Raw genomic sequence first — 23,559 nt, forward strand, 5'->3', positions numbered from 1 at the left:
CAGGCAGAATGCGAGCGAAGATTGAACAAATGTCAAGAATCACAGGCAGAGGTACAATTTCCTTCCAGTCTCTGCTGGATCTTCACCAGAAACTTACCTAAGCCATCATTGTGCTCTGCACACGAGAGAAGTGAGTGATTAATCTATTTTACTCTGCAGTCTGCACTTCATAAAAATGACAGCAGAGGAGATATATCTTATCTTGGCATAAATTGTTCCCTCAGTCTATCTGGTTCCACCATACTCCGTACCTGCATGCAATGCGATCGACCCGACTGACAGATACTTGTTTCAATCTCAAGATCTGTGTGACGGGGTACTCCGTACTGCGTCACACCTGTTAATATTAGCAATCTCTACGAGTACGAGACTACGACGGCAGAGAATGATTATAATAATAATGACTTCATCGTGAAGCAGCTAAAACATGAAATGTTTTATCTCGCCCACCAAATCTCTGCAACGTTCGGGAGACAAACACGATGATTCGGTCATCGTCGGCACATGAAACACTGAACCACGGCTGTGGGCATTGGCATGCGCCACTCCGGTGCCTGAAGAAGCGCCACGGAGCCATTCTGGACGAGGAGATGGAGCACGGACTCGGGAAGTCAAGCCTAGGACCTAATGAAGGGGTATGGTAATTTACCATACGGATATTATTACCGACTTCACTCATAGGGAAAGAGCATTGCCGGTGGTTGCCCTGTCGGTGGATCTGTCTGGACTTTGGATTCGGTAAGAGGCCGCGGGCATTCCGAGGAAGTGACGGCGACGTCCGTACCTTAGGCAGGACCTTGGAAACATACTAACTTCGCTGTATCGGGTAAGTTACCCGTAATACTGTATTGGTAATCACCAGTCGGATTCTGCTGCGGACTGCCGCTTCCAACCAGGGAGTCTTCCCGTCCCCCACGCGCGTTCCCTCCTTCCCTCTTGGAGCTTAGTCAGGGGCACCAACCGCCTTAGCCTCTCCTTTAATCAGCAGAGGTTTAAGTGACAGACTCGTCAAATCTCGTGGCCTGCGGAATCCTCTCTGCATGACACGAGCCAGTAGCAGAGCCAAGGTATGTGGTTGTCAAAGGCGTTGCATCTCGGATGAGTGACAGACTGGGGAGTACTGGCGATATTATTTCTTGCGTCACTGTGCATCCCTGCAAAGAATCCATCCAATAGCTCCACCGGACCCGGCAACATTCCGATCAGTGGAAAACATCCATTACGGATACCACTGCTGTCATTGATCAGGTTATACTCCGTATGCAAGGGAGCCCCAGCCAATTGGCACGCCATACGGGCCGGTACCCGCCGGTCAGCCCGCCTCAGCAAGATCCTGCAATATGATGAAATGAACTGTGGTAAACCGTGATCGAGCTCTGACCAAGCTGCTGTGTGTTTGCTGTCAGCGCTGCTGGAATTGGAAACTGTTCTTCATGGCTGCACAAACGCACGCACTGATCGGCGTCCTGGTTGTACATGTGACTATTATTAACTGCATGTTTGTGTGCCCAATATAAATATACTCCGTATTATTCTTCTGGAAGAAAAGTCTTTCCTCGGTAATTACGGAGAACATAGTTTCTAGTTACCCAGGCATCCATTGGCATGTTTCGCCACTACTCCGCACGTAGCGTGCCGTGACGGTGCAATAATGAATGTGCATGGAAGAAAGACTCGATGGAACCAATCTTGTGCGATCCAACCCCACGATCCGACCGTGCTGATTGATTGCAGGAGTCAACAGGTTGAACAGGCATCTTCCGGGGTCCAGAGGCGTCCATTTTTTACGGTCCTTCGTATCTTCGCATCATTCTTATTCAGCCCCAGATTTGATCTCTCGGTTCCACAGCCGGGCCGGACACGCGAGAGAAACCCGCCCAAGTCCAGAAGGCGAAGGCGCTGTTTAATGAGAACTTATTCTGATTTATTGCCAGAGCTAGGCAGGTCCAGGGGCGGCGGCGTGCACCAGGCACCGCACTAACGCCGCCTAACGCCAGCAAGGGGCCCCCGTCCCTGGCCCTCGGAGCCCCTAACGCGGACTCTCCCCATTCCCCCGTCGCTAACTCGCCCTTGGACCAAACGGCGTCAAAAGGTTGAAGGCTCAACGACCATCGCCTCGTTTCCCGAACGGCCTAGGGGCCTTGGCCCGCTCTGTCTGGTTATTGAGCGAGATCGTCTTGTTCTCGACCCAAGAGATTACAATTATTAGCGATTATTAGTTAGTGATTCTGCTACTGGGTCATTTGCGATTCCGCAACGTCCACCTGCTGGTCCTGGCTCCTGAACGAAGCCCAAACAGTTGGGACTGAGCCCAAGTGACGATCGTTCTGACTAGATCTCTCCAGTTCTCCGTTTTGCGTCCTTTTCGCCCTTTTTCTCTACACTTTCTCTCCTGACTCCGATCCTCGACGTTTCTCGAAGACGGTCTGTCGCTCCTTTTGCTGCCTCTGCGCAGGCATCCGCTATATCCTCTGACCGATATCCGTCTTTCGTTCCTCCTTTCGATTGCCGACTCTCGTGTCTTCCTTATCGCGCCGTTCCCGTCGCCAGATTATATCACAGTCTGGGCAACTACTCCACCGCGCCTTTGCGCATTGCAACACTTGTTATTACCGGCCACATTCCTTCCATTTCCCTTTTTCGCTGCTATTTCTCTATCGTAACGGTTGGAGAACGTCCTTCTAGACGAAGCTATTTCTGTTGAATACGGCCCATCCATCGACCAGCCTTATTTCAGCAGCATGTACAGTATGAGACTTTGAGAAGGCGTGCAACCTATTACTCCGGACCGGAATCATTCTCTCTGATCGTTGTTTCTCCTACCTGCGGATGATACCAACCAAGTCAGTTCTCGGTCCTGTTTCTATGTGAACGCATCACTTATTGATTTAGTCACTCCCTCAAGTCCTTCCTTTTCCTCCTCCGCCATTGGCGATTCTAGCCACCGGACTTGTTTTCCTTTGTCTTATCTTACGACCGCTTTTTTTTTTCCAAGTGAAAAAGTTGACCGATCGTAATCATGAATCGTTTCAGAAAGAACAAGAAGGGGAAGGACACGTCGGAGGAGATGGAGGCGATTCCTTCCCCTGTCTCGACCACATCCAGTCTCTTTAAGAAGAATAAAAAAGAGGAGCCGGAGCCCCCAACTCCGGAGTTTGACCTGGAAAACGCTCTGCCGTCAGCAGACCAATTCCGGACCAGTCTCCTCATGCCCAAGCTGTCAGCGCGATTTAGTATGTTAAGGGAGCAAGATGATCCCACCACAAAGGTTGGAAAGGCCAACGATGACAGCGTTCTCTTCCCGAAGCGCGCTTCCCGCCTGAATTTGTTTGGCCACAACCCCTCCCTGTTGTCAGATATCGCAGAAGTATCCTCGATCCATGGTAGACCATCATTGGCCTTGTCTGACGGGAGCAACGGGACGGACGATGAGGTGTCTCAGACTGGCAGTATCATGAGCAGAGGGAGACCGGGAGAGGGAAATGTCCTATTCGGAGGCCGTCAGAGGATTTACAAGGTCCCGATAAATGGAGGCTCGGGCCTGAGGGGCAGGGCACTATATGACGATGATGTCACTCTCTCAGCCTTCCAAAGACTGAGGCTACACGAGAAGGAAGAAGAAAAGCAGGAAGAGGCGGCTACCGACAGTCTGCAGGACTCGACGGTGTCTGAATTCGAAGATAGCTCTCCTGCATTCTCGACTAAGCGTACGACCTCGTCTTCTACCACCTCGGGCCGTTCGAATCATCGTACCTCCACCGCAGCAACTTCGATCGATGAGCAGTCGATCACGGGAAGCCAGCAGGCACCTTCGAACCCGAGCGCCAGCAATCAGACGTCTCCCAGCAAGCCCAGTTGGCCGCCTCCGAGCGCGGATCGAAATGCAACCAAGACTCGTCGTCTTTACGGGCAAGGTCTCGCTCAAGCCGTGCAGGACCAGCAATCATCCGCATTAAATCGGCTGGAAAACATCAATCGACAACGAGCTGGAGCAGAAACCCCCGAAATCCCTCGACTAAATCGCGAATTTTCCAAGAGTGCTACCAACCTTCGCGACAGGCCGTCAAGACTGTCACCCGTCCAGGCCGCGCCTGTCTACCAGGGCAACAGTCCCCCCCCGTCTGCGAGCTCACCGAAATCGCACGCCCAGGATGTCCATCACAAAGACGCGGCCTCCAGTGCGAATGGCACTGCTCGCTCTACCGGATACGGTTCTGCGCCTCCGCTGAGTCCCCCGGTCAGCGAAACGGAGGAGGCTGCCACCCTCGCAGCCGCATTACAGCCCGAGGACAGGGGCAAGGCCACGGCCATGGGACTTTTCAATAAGCCCAGCACTCCGTACGATGAGCAGCAGTTCACCCGCCGTCAGCTGCAAATGCATGAAGGCCGGAACACGCCTCCCTTGCGACGAAACTCGCGCTCCAACAGTGTGGTCCAACCTGATAGCATTGGCCGGCCAAGGGGCCTCTCGAACGCGAGTTATCGATCTAAGGCCGAGTCAGTTTCCTCTCGTTACAGCAATGACGCCCATCTCGAAGCATCTCCTGCCCGAGCCACGAATAATACTTTCTTGATGAATCTCAGTGCCAGCGACTCAGAGAGCGATGTAGATAACGCCCCACTCAAAAAGGTGCCGTCCTCCCGGTCTCAGGCGTTCGATGGTATCCATCCAGCCTTCCGGTCTCGCCCTGTTTCAAGGGATTCGGATTCCCAGCCTCCCACCCGGGGGGTCCAGAATCTTCCCGAACTGAGATATTCTGACATCCCCGATTTAAGTATGATTGAGGAGAACCAGGCAGCGGAGGCTCCACCATCCCCCATCCCGGAAGAAGCTTCTGAGGAGGCTCCTGATTCCCCCACGCTGGGACCATCGGGTCTTGGGCTGAGTGGCTTGATTCGCGCTCACCTCAGACAACCCAGTAATGCGTCGTCCATCTATCCGCCTCCGTCGCCGGGACTCCCACCCCAGCAGCAGGATCAATCTCCGGAGCATGCTACTCGAGAGTCGCACTCCCCTGCTAGCGTCCGTAGCAACCTGTGGGAGTATGATGACTTGAGGGGAAAGAAACAAGCAGCTCCCGAAGAGCATTCTACAGCGGCCTCGAATATCTCCATGAGGGCAAGGGAGCTACGCGATCAGGCTGCTGCCCTTCGCGAACAACAAAGCGAATCGCGAGCCGGTTCTCGGGCAGAAAACTACGGGCAGCGGTCTGTGAGCCCGTGGCAGGAGGAGGTCAAGTTCACACACAGGCGAGACGCCAGTACGGAGACACAGAAGGAGCGGGAAGAATTTGCCAACGAGCTAGCGGAGAGGAGAAGGCGGGTACAGGAGAACTTGAAGAACCTTGGAGACATTGAGAGCCGGTCAAGCAGTCCTGTTCCCGGGCGTCAGACCCCCGATCTCAACCAACCTAAGCATGGTAACGCATTTGCTATGCTCAAGAATCGGTCTATGAAGCACACCCCACTTGGCAAGCAGGACTCTTCTCAACCAAAGGGCTTGAAGATGTTTGGACTTGGCAGTGGTAGTACGACGATGAGCGCATCTACTCCCTCTTTAGTCTCCAGTGATTCGTGGAGGGAAGAAGAGACGGTGCGCAACCTGGGAACACATCCCAACTCCAGTTCGCCTCACCTTGCTTCTGGTCGAAATATTTCGTCCCGAGTGCCGCCGTCACGCAATAGCCGTGGCAGCCAGGATGACCCTCGAGAATCCAGTTCGAGTCGAGGCCCTTCTCCGATTCCGTTCAACGGTCGCCAAAGAGATCGGTCCACTTCTGGGTCTGGACGATCCCAGAGTCGAACGAGACCTCGGGACGATCCACCTTCCGTTCCAACATCGGCTCGTCCATCATTGGAAGTCAACGATCGATCCAGCTACGAACGATCAGCCTCCGCCGCGTCAGGAAGGTACCGGAGCAACAGTCGAGCCGCAGCCCCGGGCTATTTCGATCTTAACTCCATCGGCGAGGACCCTCGGCCTTCTCCGGTGACTCCTTATTCTGCGAATACGACACCCCCATTGCCTGACCCCGACACAGAAGGTCCCAAGCTGTCTCTCTCCTCCAGCGATATTCCCCAACGTGCTCCGGGAAGCAACGGTCTTCAAAAGAGAGTGGTGGACAAGTCGAAGATATCGGAGCCCACCTTCGTCTCCAGCACCTATAATGTTCCCACCGTTGGTCTACCCGCGGGTGCAAGCCTTAGCAACGGCATGGAGACGCCTCCCATCCCTCCAATGAACCCACGAAGACGTCAAGGAAGTGTGAACGCTTGGCCTCGTCAACAAGCCATGAAGCCGCCTCAGACCTCCGGAGGAATGATCTAATATGGTAGCAGCTCTTGGGAGGAATTTGTCTGTAGTTGCGCTTTTTAATTTATTTGGAAACTGCTGTCTGTTCGACTGTCCTTTGTGGTCTGGTTCTTCATGTTTCGTGCGTTAAGAGTTTGGAGTTGTTGAGTCGTGTATCGGGATATCTGGAAGGTTCATTCGCTGCCATTCTGTGTTATATACCTGGGCCTGTTATTTTAGCGAAGACATAAGGATATCCTTTTGTTATAATTATTCAAAAATGTAAATATTTTTATGTGAACGGGTTAACATTCACGACAGGTGAACGTGGCTTTTCTTCTAGGCACTTCTGCCATTAACGTCTGCCTGTTGGTCGCTGAACTGGATACTAGGCATCCATTAGCGACTCGGTAAGTCGACATCATATTGGCGTAGTTCAAGTTACCTCACAGAGATCCTGATGTCGAAATACGAGAGGAAAAGACCTCGAGCTGGACATGATCCTCCGCAGAGCTTTGAAGATAATTTTTCTTTTCTGCTAATTCAATCTACTTCCCGTGGGTCTCTGTTACCACCACATTCCAAAACTGAAGTTTGGGTGAGGTATCTTACCCCCCTCATTTTTTTTCATGTGGCGTCCAGAAAAGATTATACTTGTGGCTTTGCAGCCACTTCTCGGGTGTCTTGCATTCATATATGGATGGGGTGCATTGAATTTTTTCCATAAGTTGATGTCGCTTCGCTCGTCAGCACTGAGCGAGTCTCAAACCATACCTCATCTGAGGATTCTCGAACAGGCACAGCACGCCGCAGGAATCGTGGTATGTTTGACTTGTCCTTGTTCCTTTTTGCAGAAGAAGACAACGCTGATAAGAGAGTCGTGAATGATGGACAGGGATTTTTCCTCTTCGCGTGGTCTATACCAGGGTATCTCCGATTTGCCTATTGCAAATGCCTGCTGGTATTTGTTGGGATTATTGATATCATTGCCACGGGAGTTGTCTGCTTCTCATTCGTGACACGGACACTCTATCTTCCCAAGTCTATGCACCAGTGTCGGGATGCATTGACGTGGGGAATCTCTGATGGAAGAACAGATCAGAGGAGTCTATTTGAATTCTTTGCGGCTTCAAAGCAGTCTGTGCGTTCAAAGCGGTCCATCGACAAAGTCGCTCAAAGTTTCTGCCGGGAGACGGTCATTGTGATGATCATGGAAACTCTTGTCCTGTGAGCGCTTTCCGACAGCAGCAGATTATTCCCTTGGAAAGTCCCTTTTTGACTGACATCAGACAGGATCATAATGGTAGTCGTGTCTTTCTTGAGTATAGCTCATGTGTTGAGCAAGTCAACGCGCTACAGGAGTCGGAACCCGGACCTTGATCACACGTTCATGGGCCATTGCCCAAGTTGTTGGCATGGACGATGGCTCTGGCGGGCAGCGTATGATCAGCTTATGAGGGTCGTGCACCCTACCAAGAGAAAACACGGTAGCATCAGGGGTTCCAGGGCTTATGAAATGTCTAGCTTACAGAAGGGTACACCCGGCTCGATCACGGTGACTGAATCCCTGGAAGCCTTAGCGGTCACCCAGGCGCTGTCCAAGTCACGCTTAGTGCGCTTATTATCTGCATATCCTTTTGTCGTTTCCCTCGCTGAGCACAGTCACCACGTGGATATCCTAAACCTGGCCTTGACTTGTAAAGAGGTGTATCAAAAGGTCTTGGGGTGTACTCGCAACGATCTCCAATATATTATTCGAAAAACATGCCGCCATCTTGCGACGTCCTGCTCCGCTTGCGGGATCAAAGTTTGTCAGGTGGGAATCTCCGTACCTGTGCTTGATATCACTGTGTCTTGATTCGATTACTGACAATGTATACAAACAGGGATGCTTGGTATCCACGTTTATTGGCACTCGCTTTGATTTAAGCCAGTATATCGAGCATCCCCCCGAGTGTGAGCCGTTTTGCTCGAAGTGTTTCAGCAACCGTCAAGTCAGACCCCCAACGCGTCGATGTCATGCATATTGTAAGTGTCTGAAGACACGCCACATCGTGTGTTCCAATTGTGTTTGTATGTTTGGTGAGGACCTTGTTTGGAGGTCTAGGACTCCTTTTGGACGTGTATGCGTGAGGTGCAAGACCTTGAAGCCTGGTATACGGTGGTGGCGTTGTAAGAGATGCCAGAAGGAATGTAAGGACACGAGCCATCTTCTGCGGGCATAGCAGCAAATATCAGTCTGAGACTTGTCGGGTTGAGCTGCTTCGCGATCTTGAAAGGACCGTACCTCGCTCAGAATACTAAGAAGTTGCTTGATAACTGGCTCGTTCAGCAAGGTCTTTGCTTCCTTGAGAAATACCCATCAGCTATAATTTCCTATAACTTCCTGCTATTCTCTGGCTAAATCAAATCGCTCTTAAATCTGGCTGATTGAAAATGAGTGAAGAGGTCGCCACCTTCATGGTACAATAAACCTTCCCTTAAGGAAACTAACTCTGCTTGGTTCATTTCTTCTCACAATATTTATATCCAAACTGTCCGTCTCAACAGCTTTCATCTTTATCCTGTATACACACCCTAGTTAGTGTTCTTGCTGCCCGCTTACTGAGATCGCTTACATTTTCCAAATTCACAAATGCAGCACATTCGCCATAATGGTTGACACAGTAACGACCTGTTCATCTATCCTCGTTTCCCCCTAGTTCCTCTCGGCGCCATTAAGACCAATCACTATGGTCCAAAAGACATGTGTCGCTGACTTAACGCCCCTATGCCTATTATATGAAGAAAACTTTTCATAACAGTGGGTGCTTTTGTTTTGTTTCTTCACTTTCTCTTCACTGTCCACTCCTTCACTCCTCACACCCTCACCCTTACCCTCATCACGTGCCTGGACAGCCCTATCTCAATTCATCCCATTCCCGAGAGCACGTGGATGTGCATCCCATCTTCATATCCTCAGGAACTCTTTTCTGGAAGATCTGATCTACCAAAAGCACTGTTTGTCCTTCCTGTCTTGGGGGCCTGACTGTCCTGCCGGTGAGCAGAAACGGTCCTTCCTGGGACTACTTCACAGAGTCGTCGTTGCCTGTCTCTCTCATGTCCTTGGGCCTCGTTGATCAGTGAAGGCGACCGGGAAGGCATTTTCTTCCTATCCAGCCATTCTTTCTGGTCCTTTCTGTTTCTGGTTTTCTTTCTTCCCACAAACGCGTGGCTGTCAATCTCCTAGTCGACAGAGAACCCATCTGCACATAGCCGAGATTATTTCTCTGGTCCGTTTGCCTGAGGATCGGCCTATATCCACTGATCCTATATCAGTCTTCGATCTCTGACTGACCTCTGTGAAGACAGCACTCGCTGTACATCACAACATGCCTGTCGAGACTGTCGCTGCGGACCTCCGGCGGACGCAGTCAAATCCTACGCTGCGGACGACCTCGGAGGCAGCCTCAGCCTGTTCGGCGCCTAAGGAGGAATCTCCCAAGAAGTCCAAGGTGCCCAAGCGCAAGAACAAGAAGAAACCCAAGCGGAGATCGAACGACGTCTCCATCTCCAGCAGCAACGCTTTCAATGACGCTAGCACTACGAACGCTACGCCCGCGAAGCACAACGAGCCTGTCATCGTCAATGGTGCACGAGCTGCTGCCACCTCCCACGAGAATCGGACCAAGAATGGGCTTGGTGTGAATGGACCACATCCAGCTACTATCTATCATGCATCCCATGCAGCGATGACAGAGACTGGATATGGTAAATACTGTTCGAATTCCCAGTTCAGTCTCTTTCCCTTGACCTTGACTAACAATTGTTGCGCTGTCTAGTTGCGGATAACGCTACCTACCCACGCCACGCAGACGGCACTTTCAGTTCAGATGGCTCCTACTCCGTCTCCAATCGTCATAGCGTGATGCCAGAGCCAGGTACGGGGGGATACTGGTATCATACTGAGGGAATTCATGCGAACGGCGATAACCTGGGCGTTCCTGGTCCTTCCTACATGCATCCGAGCCCGCTCCCTTCGCACAGGAGCTATTCAACCTCGTATTTCGCACCGAATCCACCAGCAAATGGATATTCGGCTCCGTCGTATCCCCATAGTCCGTCACACCACCCCATGCATGGCTGCATTCCGTACCCTCCGAGATACCACGGTCCGAACGACCATGCGATGCCCTATTCGGGTCCTCCTTCATACCATTCTTCCTACCCAGCGTGCTGTCCTCCACCCAGTAACTGGAATCAGGGTCATTATATGTTATATACGGAGAACGGACGGTATGAGAATCACAGTGTAGAGGCCTCAGCTTTTACACCTGCCGACTACGGCCAGAATATGACGCGACCGGCGAAGCATGAGAGTCGCCGCCCATCTGCCGAAAAGGTCGGAAGCAAGAATCACTCTCTAGACGTTCCCAAGCGCGACCAGTCGGAGGAGTCTGACGATGAATCAGAGTTATCTGACACGAGCTCGAGTGAGACAGAGGCGGCTTGCGAAACCTCGTCTGGAGACGACACCGGGGGAGACGACACTGGGGGCGTGGAAAAAATGGTTGAAAAAATGACAGTCGAACCGCCAGCAGTTGTGGTCCCAGAGACAGTTCCTGAGGTTGATTATAATGTTGATGCCGATGCCGACGCCGATGCTAATGCTAACGGCAACGCCAACGCCAACGAGATCGATTCCCCCTTTCATATCCGTTTGGCTCTGTGTAGCTTTTTGGAGGTTTTGCCGCTGACGGAGCACCTCCTCCGTTCCTTCGAAGGGGAGCAGTTTACCGACGCTCAGATTGTGTTGACGTCGACGGAGAATATGTTCTATCCGATCACGTTCCGGATTCACCAGGTGATCGTGGCGCAGAGCCCGGTCCTTGCATCGATTCTGAAAAAAAAGGCCGCGCTCGAGCAGAAGAACGCGATCAATATCACGTCTGGAAAGAAATTCTGTCTTGCACGCGCATTCGAGACGGCTCTCCAGAACCTCTACGGACTGCCTCTGGTGGATGGGCCGCGTTTGAAGCAGCTGACCATGAAGGCGCTTGGCTGGGAGGGCTGCCCTGTCGAAATCGATTCGATGAAGAATAAGGGAGCGACGATTGATTTCGCCATCTGCTACGGCATTTCAGGCGCCTTCCTCCACAGCCGCGAGATCCTCGAGACCGGCTTCAAGCTGGTGATCGACCTGATCGAGTGGGATACAATTCAGCTGGCGTTGCAATTCGGACTGTTCGCGGCGGAATTCCTGGTCAGCTACGACGTCAATGCACCCTCTGAGCGCCCGCCTACCACCCGCAATGGCACGAAGGGGCGTGGAGGCAAGAAGGCCAATGGAGCGCCGGAGGTGAAGGCTCCCCCGATCCACGAGACTCTCAATAAAGAGGTGGTTGAGGTTTGGGCGCCCAAGATTGTCAGTGCTGCGCTGCAGTTCATGATCCGCAGCCTCCCGACCGTCTTCCACTTCGATCGACTGGCGCAGGTGAGCTCGATGCCGGATCGCATCCCGCCGGAGTTGCGCACGGTTCCGGGATCGATCCTGGCGAACCCCAAGCTGGCATCCGTCAAGTTCGGGTCGATGGGATCGGCCAGCGAGCAGAAGCCGAGTCGGGAATGCTCGATCGCGTCGGCGGTGTTTCTGTCGCTGCCATTTGAGCGGCTGCGCGAGGCGTTTGGCATCATGCGGCAGCGACGGGTGCTGGCGCTGGACCTGGTGAAGGCGATCCTCCAGGAGCGCGAGGAACGTCGGCTGCGGGCGCTGCAGGCGTACGCGAAGAAGAATCCGAAAAAGAAAGAGGGCGACTACCCGGCGGTGCTGAAGGAATTGGGTTATGAAGAGTATGTCATTCCGCGCGAGAGCGAGACCCGCGAGGGGGACAAGCTGCGCGACGTGGTGATTTTCCATGACTTTGCGTTGGAGAGAGAGTGGAAGGGCTACGCGTGGACGGTGTCGCCGAGCGAGGATCGACTGGTGCGGAAGAAGTAGTTGACTCTGACGAATCTGACGAAGTCAGATGAAGTCTGGCGAAGTTTGAGGAGGTCATTGGATGAATTTCAACCGACTGGAGTGAGCTTAGCTCTTGGGTCAGGAATTGTCCAGCTGAGTTCGTTGGTGGTGATCTTCTTTGATGTTTGCATGACGATTTGAGCACAGTATAACTGTTGGTTGTTCTTCGACTCTTTGATTGTCTTGTTGCAGTTCGACTGGATTTGTCATGGTATGGTATGTATGATATGGGATGAGTGTGTATGTATCTTTTGATGGTCTGCTTTGTCTTGCTTGTTTGCCTTCTTGAGATTTGTATGCCATCATCTGCTTTCAGGCAATCTGCTTTTTTCAGGCAATTAATCAATCTGCTTTTTTTTTCAGGACTGTGCGAGTTGACTCAGTTGAGTGCTATCTTGATCAATGAAACAAAATGTACTGTAGCAAGTCACGACTAGGTAATAACTAGCAATTGAATTGATATCCTTTCTCCTCTATCCTCTGTTATCTGTTATCTGTATCTGTCATCGTGATGGCTGCTGCCTTGATGCTATTATTATTTCCTTACTGCCACCACTACGGACTACTACTGAATTAATCTGCCTGCGGCAGTCGGGAATCGACATCGACATCGGCAGTTCGATACTCCGTACGGAGTAGTCTGGGGCTGGACGCGACTTCCGAAAGCCGAAGACCGAAGGCCGAGATTAAAATTAAGAAAATACCCCCAAAAGCACAGCACAGCCATAACTGGGTGTAAGCATCCTCCACTGGGAATAGGGACTTATCGTACGCAGTAAATGATAATGATAATAATAGGCACTATCTTATCGCAAATAATGGCTGTCGGCACTCGGCAGTGACGGACGGTCCCTCTCGGTAGTCAATTTTTAACGGTCCGTAATAGTGTAACGTCCAACCTAAAAGGCTAATTAAATAGAATAGAACGAATTCATGTGGATGGATTATGTGTCTGACTATGATCAGAGCTCTATCTTCTTGCGTCGACGCGGATGAAGAACTTCAATTAGGGATATCCTCCGTAGAGTTGCAACCCGTTGCAACTTGCGTGGTAAGGACGGCATCCCATCCACGGATCCTTCGGAGCATAATATGGTTAATCCCACAGCCAAGTTACCTGCATAGACCAATGGATGATCTTATACGATGCAGCCTATCCATTGTTGACAGGCATTGACTTCCGACGTGCGAGGTTAGTCCTGCTGCTAGTATTCTGCTAGTATTCTGCTACCCACGTAGGCTGCCACATAGTTGCCAATCAGAGCGATAATATTCAACGATTAATGTTGTTGACTGCGGTGGATGATACGCTTCTGCATGAGACAGTTACTGTCCACCTGCATTTGAGTCTTGACTGTTGGCAGTAGGATTGTCCTTTATTTAAAGCGGTGATCTTCCCTGAGAGATGGTTTCTTCGTTGGAACAGATCAGCACGCTTATCATATCGACTATTCTGTCTTTGCTATCCACACATAGTCATATCCGGTACTGTATATATGGACTGACGGATTGACGAGTTTCAGCTTATCTATCTTTATCTATCTCTGTCTATACTTGTCTATATATATACCTGTCGATAGCTGCAACATGTTGCACTTCACCCTCCCCGCCATCTTCCTCGTCTGCTACCTCCTCTTCTTGCTTGTCCGTCTCGTGATCAGCTCGTCGCATCACGCCCGACGCGCCCGCCAACTGGGCTGCGAGGCTCCTCCGCGCCGCCAGAACAAGCTGCCGTTCGGCATCGACCTGATGCTCCGCCTCAACGAGGCCGACCGTCGCGATCGCGTCCCCGACGAGGTCGTCGCCTTCTACCGCGAGCAAAAGGCCGACACCTTCGCCCACTGGTTCTTTGGCCGTCGCCAGGTCTTCACTGCCAACCCCAAGAATATCCAGGCCCTGCTGGCGACTCAGTTCCACGACTTCCAGCTGGGCACCCAGCGGCGAAACAACTTCTTTCCCCTGCTGGGCATGGGTATCTTTACCGCTGATGGGAGGGCGTGGTGAGTATCGTCGCCATAAGATATAAGACCGCAGCTGACGACTCTAGGGAACACTCGCGCGCCCTGCTCCGCCCCCAGTTCTCCCGCCACCAGGTCGCCGATCTCGACCTGGAGGAGACGCACGTCCAGCATCTGCTGAAACATCTGCAGACGGATCGCGCCTCCGGCTGGACCGGCCCCGTCGATCTGAACCCGCTGTTCTTCCGCCTCACCATCGACTCGGCCACTGAGTTCCTCTTCGGCCAGAGCGTGCAGTCGCAGCTGCAGGCCCTGCCGGACGGTCACGTCAGCTGGGACTCTGGCTTCGACTTCAAGTCGCTCGCCGGCAGCTTCGACCGGGCCACTGCCGCCCTGGGCACCCGCGGCCGTCTGGGCGACTTCTTCTGGATGTACAACCCCAAGTCGTTCCGTGACGACTGCAAGGCGGTCCATCGGTTTGCGGACCACTTTATCCACCAGGCGCTGCAGCGAGTGGAGGAGGACGAGAAGGGTCAGACGGAGACGGAGAAGGACGACAAGAAAAAGCGATATGTCTTCCTGCACGAGCTGATTAAGGAGACCAAGGACCCCATCGAGCTACGCAGCCAGCTGATTCACATCCTGCTAGCCGGCCGCGATACGACCGCTGGGCTCCTAGGCTGGACGTGCTGGAACCTGGCGCGCCATCCGGCCGTGTTCCACAAGCTGCGCACCACCATCCTCGAGACCTTCGGCACGTACGACCGCCCGCACGACATCACCTTCGAGCGGCTCAAGTCGTGTAGCTACTTGCAATACACGCTCAACGAGACGCTACGGCTGTACCCCTCCGTGCCACTCAACTCACGCCAGGCAACGCGCGACACCAGCCTGCCATGCGGCGGCGGACCTGATGGCACCTCGCGCGTCTACATCAAGAAAGGCGAACAGGTCGGCTACTCAGTATACGTGATGCACCGACGGAAAGACCTCTGGGGCGACGACGCAGAGCAGTTCGTGCCCGAGCGCTGGGCCGGCCGCCGCACGGGGTGGGAGTACTTGCCCTTTAACGGTGGCCCGCGCATATGTCTGGGACAGCAGTTCGCGCTGACAGAGGCAGGATACGTGCTGACGCGGCTGATCCAGAAATTCGACCGGATGGAGCCGTGCCAGCCGAAGGAGGAGCCGCTTCATCAGTATAGTGTGACCAGTGCGCCGAAGAGAGTGTTGGTGAGATTACACTCCGCGAGTGCCTGACAGCTGATACGACGTGAATGACTATCTACCTTCCTATATATCCTATCATATTCTATCTATATATATACGGCACGCATGTACAGTACTATATCTTATCTTATCTTTATGACGACGGCATGACGCGACGGAAGCGACGCAATGGAATGCATGAGATGCAACGGACTATCAGGGAAACAGACGGCGTTCAGGCGGGAATACATTCGGGTCTGATTTTGTTTTCATGCTGTCAATTTCATTTCAAGTTTTCGGATTTTTCCTTTTTTTTTTTCAGTTTTTTTTTTTTAATTTTGTCTCATCTCATCAATATCATTATCATTCATGTTGGCGCAGCCGATACCTAGTTCAGATTCACCAAAAAGCTGGTGCCATGGTGCCTCTTTTTGGCCGAGTCTGCAGAATTCATCATTCATCATTCATCCTGTGTGTGATTTTTGTCTGGTTTGTCATGGTATATATACCTACCTATCTTAGTTAGGAGTTTGGGTAATCATCTAATCAATCTAGTTACCTACCTTATGACTAGGTACAAGTACTATCCTACTGATTTTTCCGGGCTTTGGTCCATATCTATGTCTATGTCCATCCAACGGTCCATATTGTACTGTACGTAGTCAATTGAGACCGTCAATGATCCATGGTCGAGATTTAATTTAATTAAATTACGTTAGATGAGATTAGATTACATTATTAGATTAGATTGGATTAGGGTAGGTTAACTACCTAACTTTCCTAGTTGTGTGTGTGTTTGTGTGTGTGTGCCTAATTTTTTTTTGTTTCGTGTGCTTTATATGATAGTCCTTTTTCTTTTTTGGGGAAAATATGGGTATAGATGGTATAGATGGTATATTGGTATATCTAATATCTATCTAAAGAAAAAGAAAGAGAGAGAGTGTGTAAATTTCCCGTTCTGGTTGTGATTGATTGATTGATCGATTGATAGATCAAGTCTAGTTACATATGTACAGCACAAGTACATCCATCAATGTCAATGTGCAAATGGCCATGCCTAGTATATATAATTCCAAAAAAAAATTCCAGAAAAAGGGAATAGAATGGGAATTTTTCCTTCTCCAATCAACATCAATGTTGTTGGCGTTCTTGGAGCTTGCGATCTGGGTGAGAAGCAAAGGCAGGGGTGATGGAAATCTACCAAATATCGGGGATTTTTTTTCGGCTTATAAAAAAAAGGCCTACCTTTCTGTTCTTCCTCCATATTTTTCTTATTTATTTTCTATAGAGCAGTCGTTTTTAGCCTGACTATCAATATGATCTCCCCTTTTCTCGTCTTCGACAAAATGTCAATTTTTGATATATAATCCATCCAGACGAGACCGTGATCCTTACTAGGAGCACGACAAGACTACTTCTCATCCGAGTCGATATGTCGAAGCTTCTTTGCTACCTCGGATGTCATGCGGTCGTCGATGCTGCGCGTCAGGAAGGCCGCGATCGTGGCCACGCCGCCGAACGCGATGCTCGCCAGGTACACGGTCCGGAAGGAGTTCGCGTACGCCGTCTGGATGGCCTCGTCGACTGCGGCCGCGATCTGCGCCGTCATGCCTGGCACTTTATCCAAGGAGGCGCTGCTTGTGCCTGCTGCCACGGCCTGCAGCAGCGCTGAGACGTCCGTCTCCGGTAGACCCGCGTTGAGCGCTGCCGGTGTCACTGTCGGTACCAGCTCCTGCTTGATGCGCCCCTCTAGGATGGCGACGTAGATGGCTGTCGCGATCGTCCCGGATACTTGCTTCAGCGACCCGAGCAGACCGCTTGCGAGGCCGATGTCCTCCGGATCGCAGACTAGCGCCGACATGATGATTGAGATCATCTCTTGGCTGCCGACGCCGAGGCCGCCTAGGAAGGTGAACTATGAGGTATCAGCAAGCGGGAAAAGAAGACAAGAAAGGGAGAGGAGAGGATGCCTACCGCAATCCCATAGGACCTCTGGTGCTGGTTGACAGCTGCCATCGTGCCCAGAAACGCCGTCATAAACACAGTCGCTCCAAACAGCTGCCATCTCGCGTGCCCCAGTGTCTTCATAAACATCCCGGAGACGATCTGCCCCAGGACAACGCCACAGCCGGTGGTGGACTAAACAATGCCCATTAATACAGTATATATATGTGTATGTCAACCGAACTTACTGCAAGCCACCCCGCTTCAACCGGGTCGCTGGGGTAGAGGACCGCAATCTCCTGCGGCCACAGCACGTTCATGGAAAAGTAGATCATGGTGCCGACGCACGACGCCACGCTGACGGCCAGGTAGTTTTTGTTTTTGAGTATCTTGGTCGGTAACAGCGGCTGCTCCGGACGGGCGAACACCTCTATTCAAGTTAGCAAGCAACTGACAGAACCCGGACAGGCCTACCGTAGAGAACGAAGGCAACCAGCGAGACGAAGCCCACCACGAGCGTAGCGACGACGTGCGCCGAATCCCACGCATAGGAATTGCCGCCCCATACTGTTGTCATCAGTTGCGCTTCGAATCAATGCCAACTCAATCGATCGACTTACACAATCCCAGCATAACCAGAACGAGGCCCCCCGAGTATAGTATAAAACCAGCGTAGTCCAGCTTCTTGACCTGCTCCCAGCGCGACACGTTGCGCTGCAGCTGGCTGTATCCCGGCGGGAAATAGAAGAAGAGGAACAGCAGCGCCGACAGACCGCAGGTGATGACGTTGAGGTAGTAGCTCCAGCGCCATCCTTGCGACGTATTCTTCACGAACAGCTCGGCGATCAGCGGGCCAAAGGCAGCGAACGGTAGCACCGCGACAAACAGGCCGCTGTTGACGATGGGACGGAACTTGTTGGGCACGAGTTCAGACACGACGAAGGTAAAGGTGAGCTGGTTGGCGGCCGCCAGCCCGGTCAGGACGGACCCTCCAATCAGGGTGGGAATGTTCTGCGCCTGGCCGCACACCAGCGCGCCGACGAAGCCGATCGTCTGGCCGCCGATGAGGAAGTATCGCCGTCCGAGGACATCGCCCAGACGGCCAACCAGGAGGAGACCAACCTACGCAATCAGCTGGATTCTTGTCTGATCTGAAACGTACTTACACCGCTGACAAGGGTATAGGCGGTCGAAATGAGGATGTAATTCGGATCCGGTCCTGGAGTCCACCCAGTCAGCATTATTCGATAAATAATATCAACGGACATACCGATATCCTCGTTGATGATGGTCAAACTGTTTGCCTGGACGAGACAAACCCATTAGTTTGGTTGCTGCTGACGCAGATGATACATACCGGCAGGACAAACCCCAGATACAAACTGATGGCCATCAGACAGACGCCGGCAATCGACGCGATGAACTTGATGCTGCGGTAGTAGCCATGGGGGAGATCTTCGAGATGAAGCACGTGCGTGTCAGCCGGTAACGTGACATTGGGCTGCGAATAGTCTTTGTCGGTCGACATGTTGTCGTCGGAAGTAGTGTAATATCTCTTGGTGAGGGGTAGTCAACCAGAAAAGATCCCACAGCTAGAGGGTAGTTGTCATGGCACCTCTTTTGGCTGAGTGGAAGTGTCTGACAGGTCTGCGGAGGGGCAATTGTCAGTCGAAATGTGCGTCAGCTGCTGCTGATCAGCGGCCACGAAATAATATCACTAAACGAGGACAGCAATATCATGCAGCAGTTTGTAGAGAGCGACCAGGACTCGACGAGTCGGAGGCTACCAGAGAGAGTACTCCTACACGCTGTAAACTCAGACAAGAGTCTGGAGAGATGTCGACTGATATTTCGACTGGCCGCTAGCGACGTTCGACACGACGCCAAATCGGGGGACGATCGTAGCCTGCAGGTGGCCTGACGAAGTGTGACGAATTCCAAGACTTGGGATTTTCCTTAGAATCCCTGCTAGATAACTGTCCTAGCATCTGCAGGAGTTCTTTAGCGTCAATGCACAGCCAGGGGTGGAGTTGATCATTACTACGAGGACACTTAAGGACATAAGACACTTTCCAAGGGACGACTTCAACAGTCGATATCAATCTAATGAAACTGGTCCAGACTGCAGATTGCAGACTGCAAATGCGAATGTGTATGAATTGATTTATGTCTTTGAGTGAGGTCCTTTACGAGGTATACTGAGTACAGTCGTATATACTTTTAAGGCCACCTCGGCCCTGGACTAGTCGAGGGTCAGTCCACCAATCATAGTGCCCGACTCCCAAGTACAGTTCATACTCTATCAGCCAAGAAAGGGAGTGTGGAGTCCGTACGATACAATATTCCGCTCATGCTCAGGGATAATCCTTGTTTCCCAGCCGTCAGCATACACCTCCTCCGCTAGTATACAAAGCGTAAGAAACAACAAGGTTGCGTAGCAATACACCTAGATTAGGTACCCAGGTACGCATTTAGACTCTTCTTCACTTCTAAAGTATGTATTGCATGAGAACGACATCATAAGTGCTATATATATACAGGAGATGCTTCTCAGAGTAGGCATGACCCAACTAGACGAGAACACAACTCTCCATATAGAATGGAATAGATGTGTTGGATAATATATTCAAGACATGCCACCTGTGACGGCGCGGCTCAGAAGTCTGGTTAGGTGACTCTTTATCACGTGATACTTCCGAATTAGGAAAGGGCCGGGTCGCTCTCGCTTCGATATATCCCTCGCCCACAGTCCTGATTTCAATTTTCTTCTTCTTCCTTCCTCAGCTTCGAATTCATGTAAAATAGGCTACCAAATATGAATTTATTTCGTTTTTGACTGAGCCGTCACACCACCTTACCGAGTCTATGACCCAACGAGATGATAATAACAAGGTTATACTGTTATAGGGAGAGGGGCAGAGGGGTGGGCCCTCCTCAGCAGCAGATCATCTCGAGTCAGTGATGATCCTGTCCTGAACGACCACTTACTTACAGGGTCACAGCACACAGAGTTATGTCCACAGCGGTGTAAGTGAACGAACTGCGAGTGAGATAACCTCAGACCACGCCACCTAGGACAGAAATACTTCCGTTAGGTATGTACTTAGTATTTACTTGACCAATTGAATCTAATTACTATCCTCCTCCTTATCATTGTTCGGAATCAGGGTTTATCATTATCATGGAAGAAGTGGAGAATGAGATAACTTTATTATTACAGACAGGGAAGTTGAATGGTTCAACCACCCTATAGGAAACGACGGTAGCACTGAGTTAGGGCTCAACCGAACCGAAGTTGGAATTCCATGGAACCACATGGAACCACCCGGACCCTACGGAGTACCTACCTTAGTATATGTACGGAGTACGGCGTACCCGTACTAAGGACGTAGTCATGCCGAAAGGGTTACCTGGGAATCCTTCCTTCCTTGAAAGTTGAGGACCAGCAATCCGCTTTAGAATCGTCTAGTCGCCTACCAAATTAGGTAGGTACGCCACCTCCCATCGACAAGTCACCCACCTAGGTAGGTAGTTTAGTTAGTATTTACCGCCATCTCGTCACCTCTTGTCTGTCCCCCAACATGAAGGAAACTCTAATGCTGACAACTCGACTAGGTACCTCACTTGGGCTTAGAGGGAAAGCGCCAACGTGATGGTGGGTCCAGTTGACAACTGCAGTCGATTCTCCCTGTCTCCAACTCAACAAATATTTCGCTTTCCACAGGATGTAGCTAGTGATCTGCTGCCTTAGGTGCATACTTTTTCCTCGTGGTCAATGGCAGTTTCATCTAGTTCATACTGTATTCGTATCGAACCAAGAAATCTACAGTCATATTTCTCAGGCACGAATTCCGAAAAGACTGGCTCAACTGATCACTTACCTACTTAGGTAGGTTCCTGATTTAGTAGGTGTCCAGGTGGTGGGAGCAATACGAACGTGATTATAATTTACCGGTGACGACGCCAGTAGCATGGAGTACAGTACATACAGTACGAAAAGGACAAATGATGGACTCCCGAAGAATCGGAGACAAGCCTGTGTGGCTGACTGCCTGACTGGCTGACCTATCTAGCTAACGATCTAGGTAATTACTCACATGACGGTCTATGAAGACAGTTGTGGATGAGAATGCCAGATGAAAAAAGTCTATTAGGTATCGTGTGTTTTTGTATGTCATTAGGTATCAACCGAAACCTATCCCATGATTCGTGGTTGCAAGCAATTCGTTATCCCGAAAAAGACCAAGGAAACAAGAAACAGGAACAAGACAAAAGAAACAGGAAAAAGATCACATGATCAATGGGTATCGTCAGTCACACAGCATCTCCTCGCCCCTTCTACCAGACTCCTCCTACCACTTGATGACCTTCTTCGGGAAGAACTCATCAATCAGCTCGAGGTAGTACGGCTTGAGCTCCTCCACGTTGGGAACCTCGTCGCTCTTGCTGTACAGATCGTACGGGTTGAAAGCCTGGACCGCCTTGAGCATCTCCTTGTCGTGCTCGTTCATCAGCTCGTGGTACGCGCCCGCGTTGTGCCACGGATAGAACGAGTGGTAGCGAATCATGGCTAGTGCCTCCGGCGGCAGCGTCGACTGGTCTTTGACCACGTGGTACAGGTACTCGTCGTGGCCCCACGACAGCATCACATTGTCCAGACCACATCCCGGCGTGTAAATTCCGAATTTGGTGTCGTAGATTGGGTGGCCATAGTCCGGGTTGTCCTTGAAGGACTCGCGTCCGTAGATGATTCGGTCGTCGAACGCGCATCCGACGGGGAACGTGTCGCCCACGACATCCCACTGGCCCTGCGCGTCGAAGAAGTACAACAGCTTGCCCAAGTCGTGGATCAACCCCGTCAGCTGCATCCATCGGGGCTTGCCGTCGCGGCGGATGGCCTCAGCGGACTGCAGCAGGTGTTCGATCTGGGAGAGCTGGGTGTCGGGGTCGGATTCGTCGATCAACGTGTTGAGCTTCTCGATAGCTTCCCACACAGACATCTCGGCGCGGGTCTTCGAACGGAACTCGTTGCGGACTTTCAGGTTGTAGGCGACCGTCTGTTTCGTGTGCTGCTCCTTGTAGAAGTTCTTGACGCGGTCGCAGGCCTCCTCGTACTGGCGGAATTTCGACTTGTCCTTGTCCTTGTCGAATTCGGAGGCATCGTAGAGCCCTCTTTCCTGTTTCTGCAGGTTCTGCTTGAGGATGTTGACGGTGTCAATTTGGTCGGAGAGCTCCTCCAACGCGTGGCCGTCACGCTTCTGGAAGGTGGTCTCGATGGCAACGGGGGCCATGATGGTGGACAGCGAAAGTGAAGGACTCAAAAAGGTTCTAACAGGCAGTTGTCAAGAAGTGAACTGGCTGTGAGTTGTAAAAGAGGCGGATGTGACGAGAACAGGCTGGATTGGTGATGTGAAGATGGTCAGAACTGCTGTCTGCGCAGCACTCGAGTCGACTCGAGTATATATATTTTGCCATCGACGGAACCTAGATTCCATATCGATCCACCCTGTCTATTTTTGACAGAGAACTCCGTACGATGGAGGCATGAAAGGAATGTCCATCCCATCAGGAGGAAGATCTTTCCCCAGCAATTCACCCAATGGTATGCAAAACCCGAGAGAAACAACGTGACCAGTGTGCGTGACCAGGGATCCGCCGTGGATTCAGATAAACAGGTGCATGGAGACCGGTCTGGCCCTATGGTGAGGAACAATGCGGCGATTATCTGGGGAAGCTGGAGAGCTGCAAGGTAAAATGGTTTCCGAACCGCCAATCAGGTGCCGCCGTCGGCAACGGCTGGCCCAGCACGAGGCATTACCCGATCCATCATCAATTTCCGACACTGCCAGGGGGTTGTCACCTGATCTGAGGAATGATTCCAACCTCATTAATAATAATCCTACTGACTGAGAAGCATGGAATGAGTTATGCTTGATTATGTGCTGATCTCATAGCTGTATGTCTGGATATTGAGAGGTATGAGGTGTAGAGAGTACTCGAAGTCTGCTTGACATCGTTTTCCCCTATGTTATTTTAATTTTTTGAATTTTTTTATGATTTTTTAAATTTTTAAAATTCTTTTTATTTTATTTTCTTTTTATTTTCTTTTTATTTTCTTTTTATTTTCTTTTTATTTTCTTTTTATTTTCTTTTTATTTTCT

General features: G+C 51.2%; 7 protein-coding genes across 7 annotated transcripts; 5 read left to right on the top strand and 2 right to left on the bottom strand.

Annotated features, from left to right (window-relative positions):
* Nucleotides 1–482: 482 nt before the first annotated feature.
* On the top strand, nt 483–789 carry VTN77DRAFT_1753 (uncharacterized protein; the record flags this gene model as incomplete). The annotated part of the gene is made up of 2 exons (XM_069417519.1): nt 483–635; nt 682–789. 2 exons carry the CDS (start codon nt 483–485, stop codon nt 787–789), a joined length of 261 nt encoding a protein of 86 aa, XP_069279858.1.
* A 2,230-nt stretch (nt 790–3,019) lies between these two features.
* Nucleotides 3,020–6,328, top strand: VTN77DRAFT_1754 (uncharacterized protein; the record flags this gene model as incomplete). Its single annotated transcript, XM_069417520.1, has 1 exon — nt 3,020–6,328. One exon carries the CDS (start codon nt 3,020–3,022, stop codon nt 6,326–6,328), a length of 3,309 nt encoding a protein of 1,102 aa, XP_069279859.1.
* Nucleotides 6,329–7,592: 1,264 nt separating this feature from the next.
* VTN77DRAFT_1755 (uncharacterized protein) lies at nt 7,593–8,150 on the top strand (the record flags this gene model as incomplete). The annotated part of the gene is made up of 1 exon (XM_069417521.1): nt 7,593–8,150. The coding sequence occupies one exon, from the start codon at nt 7,593–7,595 to the stop codon at nt 8,148–8,150; it is 558 nt and encodes a 185-aa protein (XP_069279860.1).
* Nucleotides 8,151–10,199: 2,049 nt separating this feature from the next.
* VTN77DRAFT_1756 (uncharacterized protein) lies at nt 10,200–12,269 on the top strand (the record flags this gene model as incomplete). Its single annotated transcript, XM_069417522.1, has 1 exon — nt 10,200–12,269. The coding sequence occupies one exon, from the start codon at nt 10,200–10,202 to the stop codon at nt 12,267–12,269; it is 2,070 nt and encodes a 689-aa protein (XP_069279861.1).
* A 2,408-nt stretch (nt 12,270–14,677) lies between these two features.
* Nucleotides 14,678–15,505, top strand: VTN77DRAFT_1757 (uncharacterized protein; the record flags this gene model as incomplete). The annotated part of the gene is made up of 1 exon (XM_069417523.1): nt 14,678–15,505. The coding sequence occupies one exon, from the start codon at nt 14,678–14,680 to the stop codon at nt 15,503–15,505; it is 828 nt and encodes a 275-aa protein (XP_069279862.1).
* Nucleotides 15,506–16,865: 1,360 nt separating this feature from the next.
* Nucleotides 16,866–18,926, bottom strand: VTN77DRAFT_1758 (uncharacterized protein; the record flags this gene model as incomplete). Its single annotated transcript, XM_069417524.1, has 8 exons — nt 16,866–17,369; nt 17,429–17,593; nt 17,647–17,828; nt 17,873–17,965; nt 18,019–18,520; nt 18,565–18,617; nt 18,669–18,702; nt 18,756–18,926. The coding sequence occupies 8 exons, from the start codon at nt 18,924–18,926 to the stop codon at nt 16,866–16,868; spliced, it is 1,704 nt and encodes a 567-aa protein (XP_069279863.1).
* A 2,824-nt stretch (nt 18,927–21,750) lies between these two features.
* On the bottom strand, nt 21,751–22,689 carry VTN77DRAFT_1759 (uncharacterized protein; the record flags this gene model as incomplete). The annotated part of the gene is made up of 1 exon (XM_069417525.1): nt 21,751–22,689. One exon carries the CDS (start codon nt 22,687–22,689, stop codon nt 21,751–21,753), a length of 939 nt encoding a protein of 312 aa, XP_069279864.1.
* Nucleotides 22,690–23,559: the final 870 nt, after the last annotated feature.

This window comes from Rasamsonia byssochlamydoides (genome assembly GCF_041956645.1).
Source record: "Rasamsonia byssochlamydoides strain NRRL 3658 unplaced genomic scaffold VTN77scaffold_14, whole genome shotgun sequence".
NCBI classification, from domain to species: Eukaryota; Fungi; Ascomycota; class Eurotiomycetes; order Eurotiales; family Trichocomaceae; genus Rasamsonia; species Rasamsonia byssochlamydoides.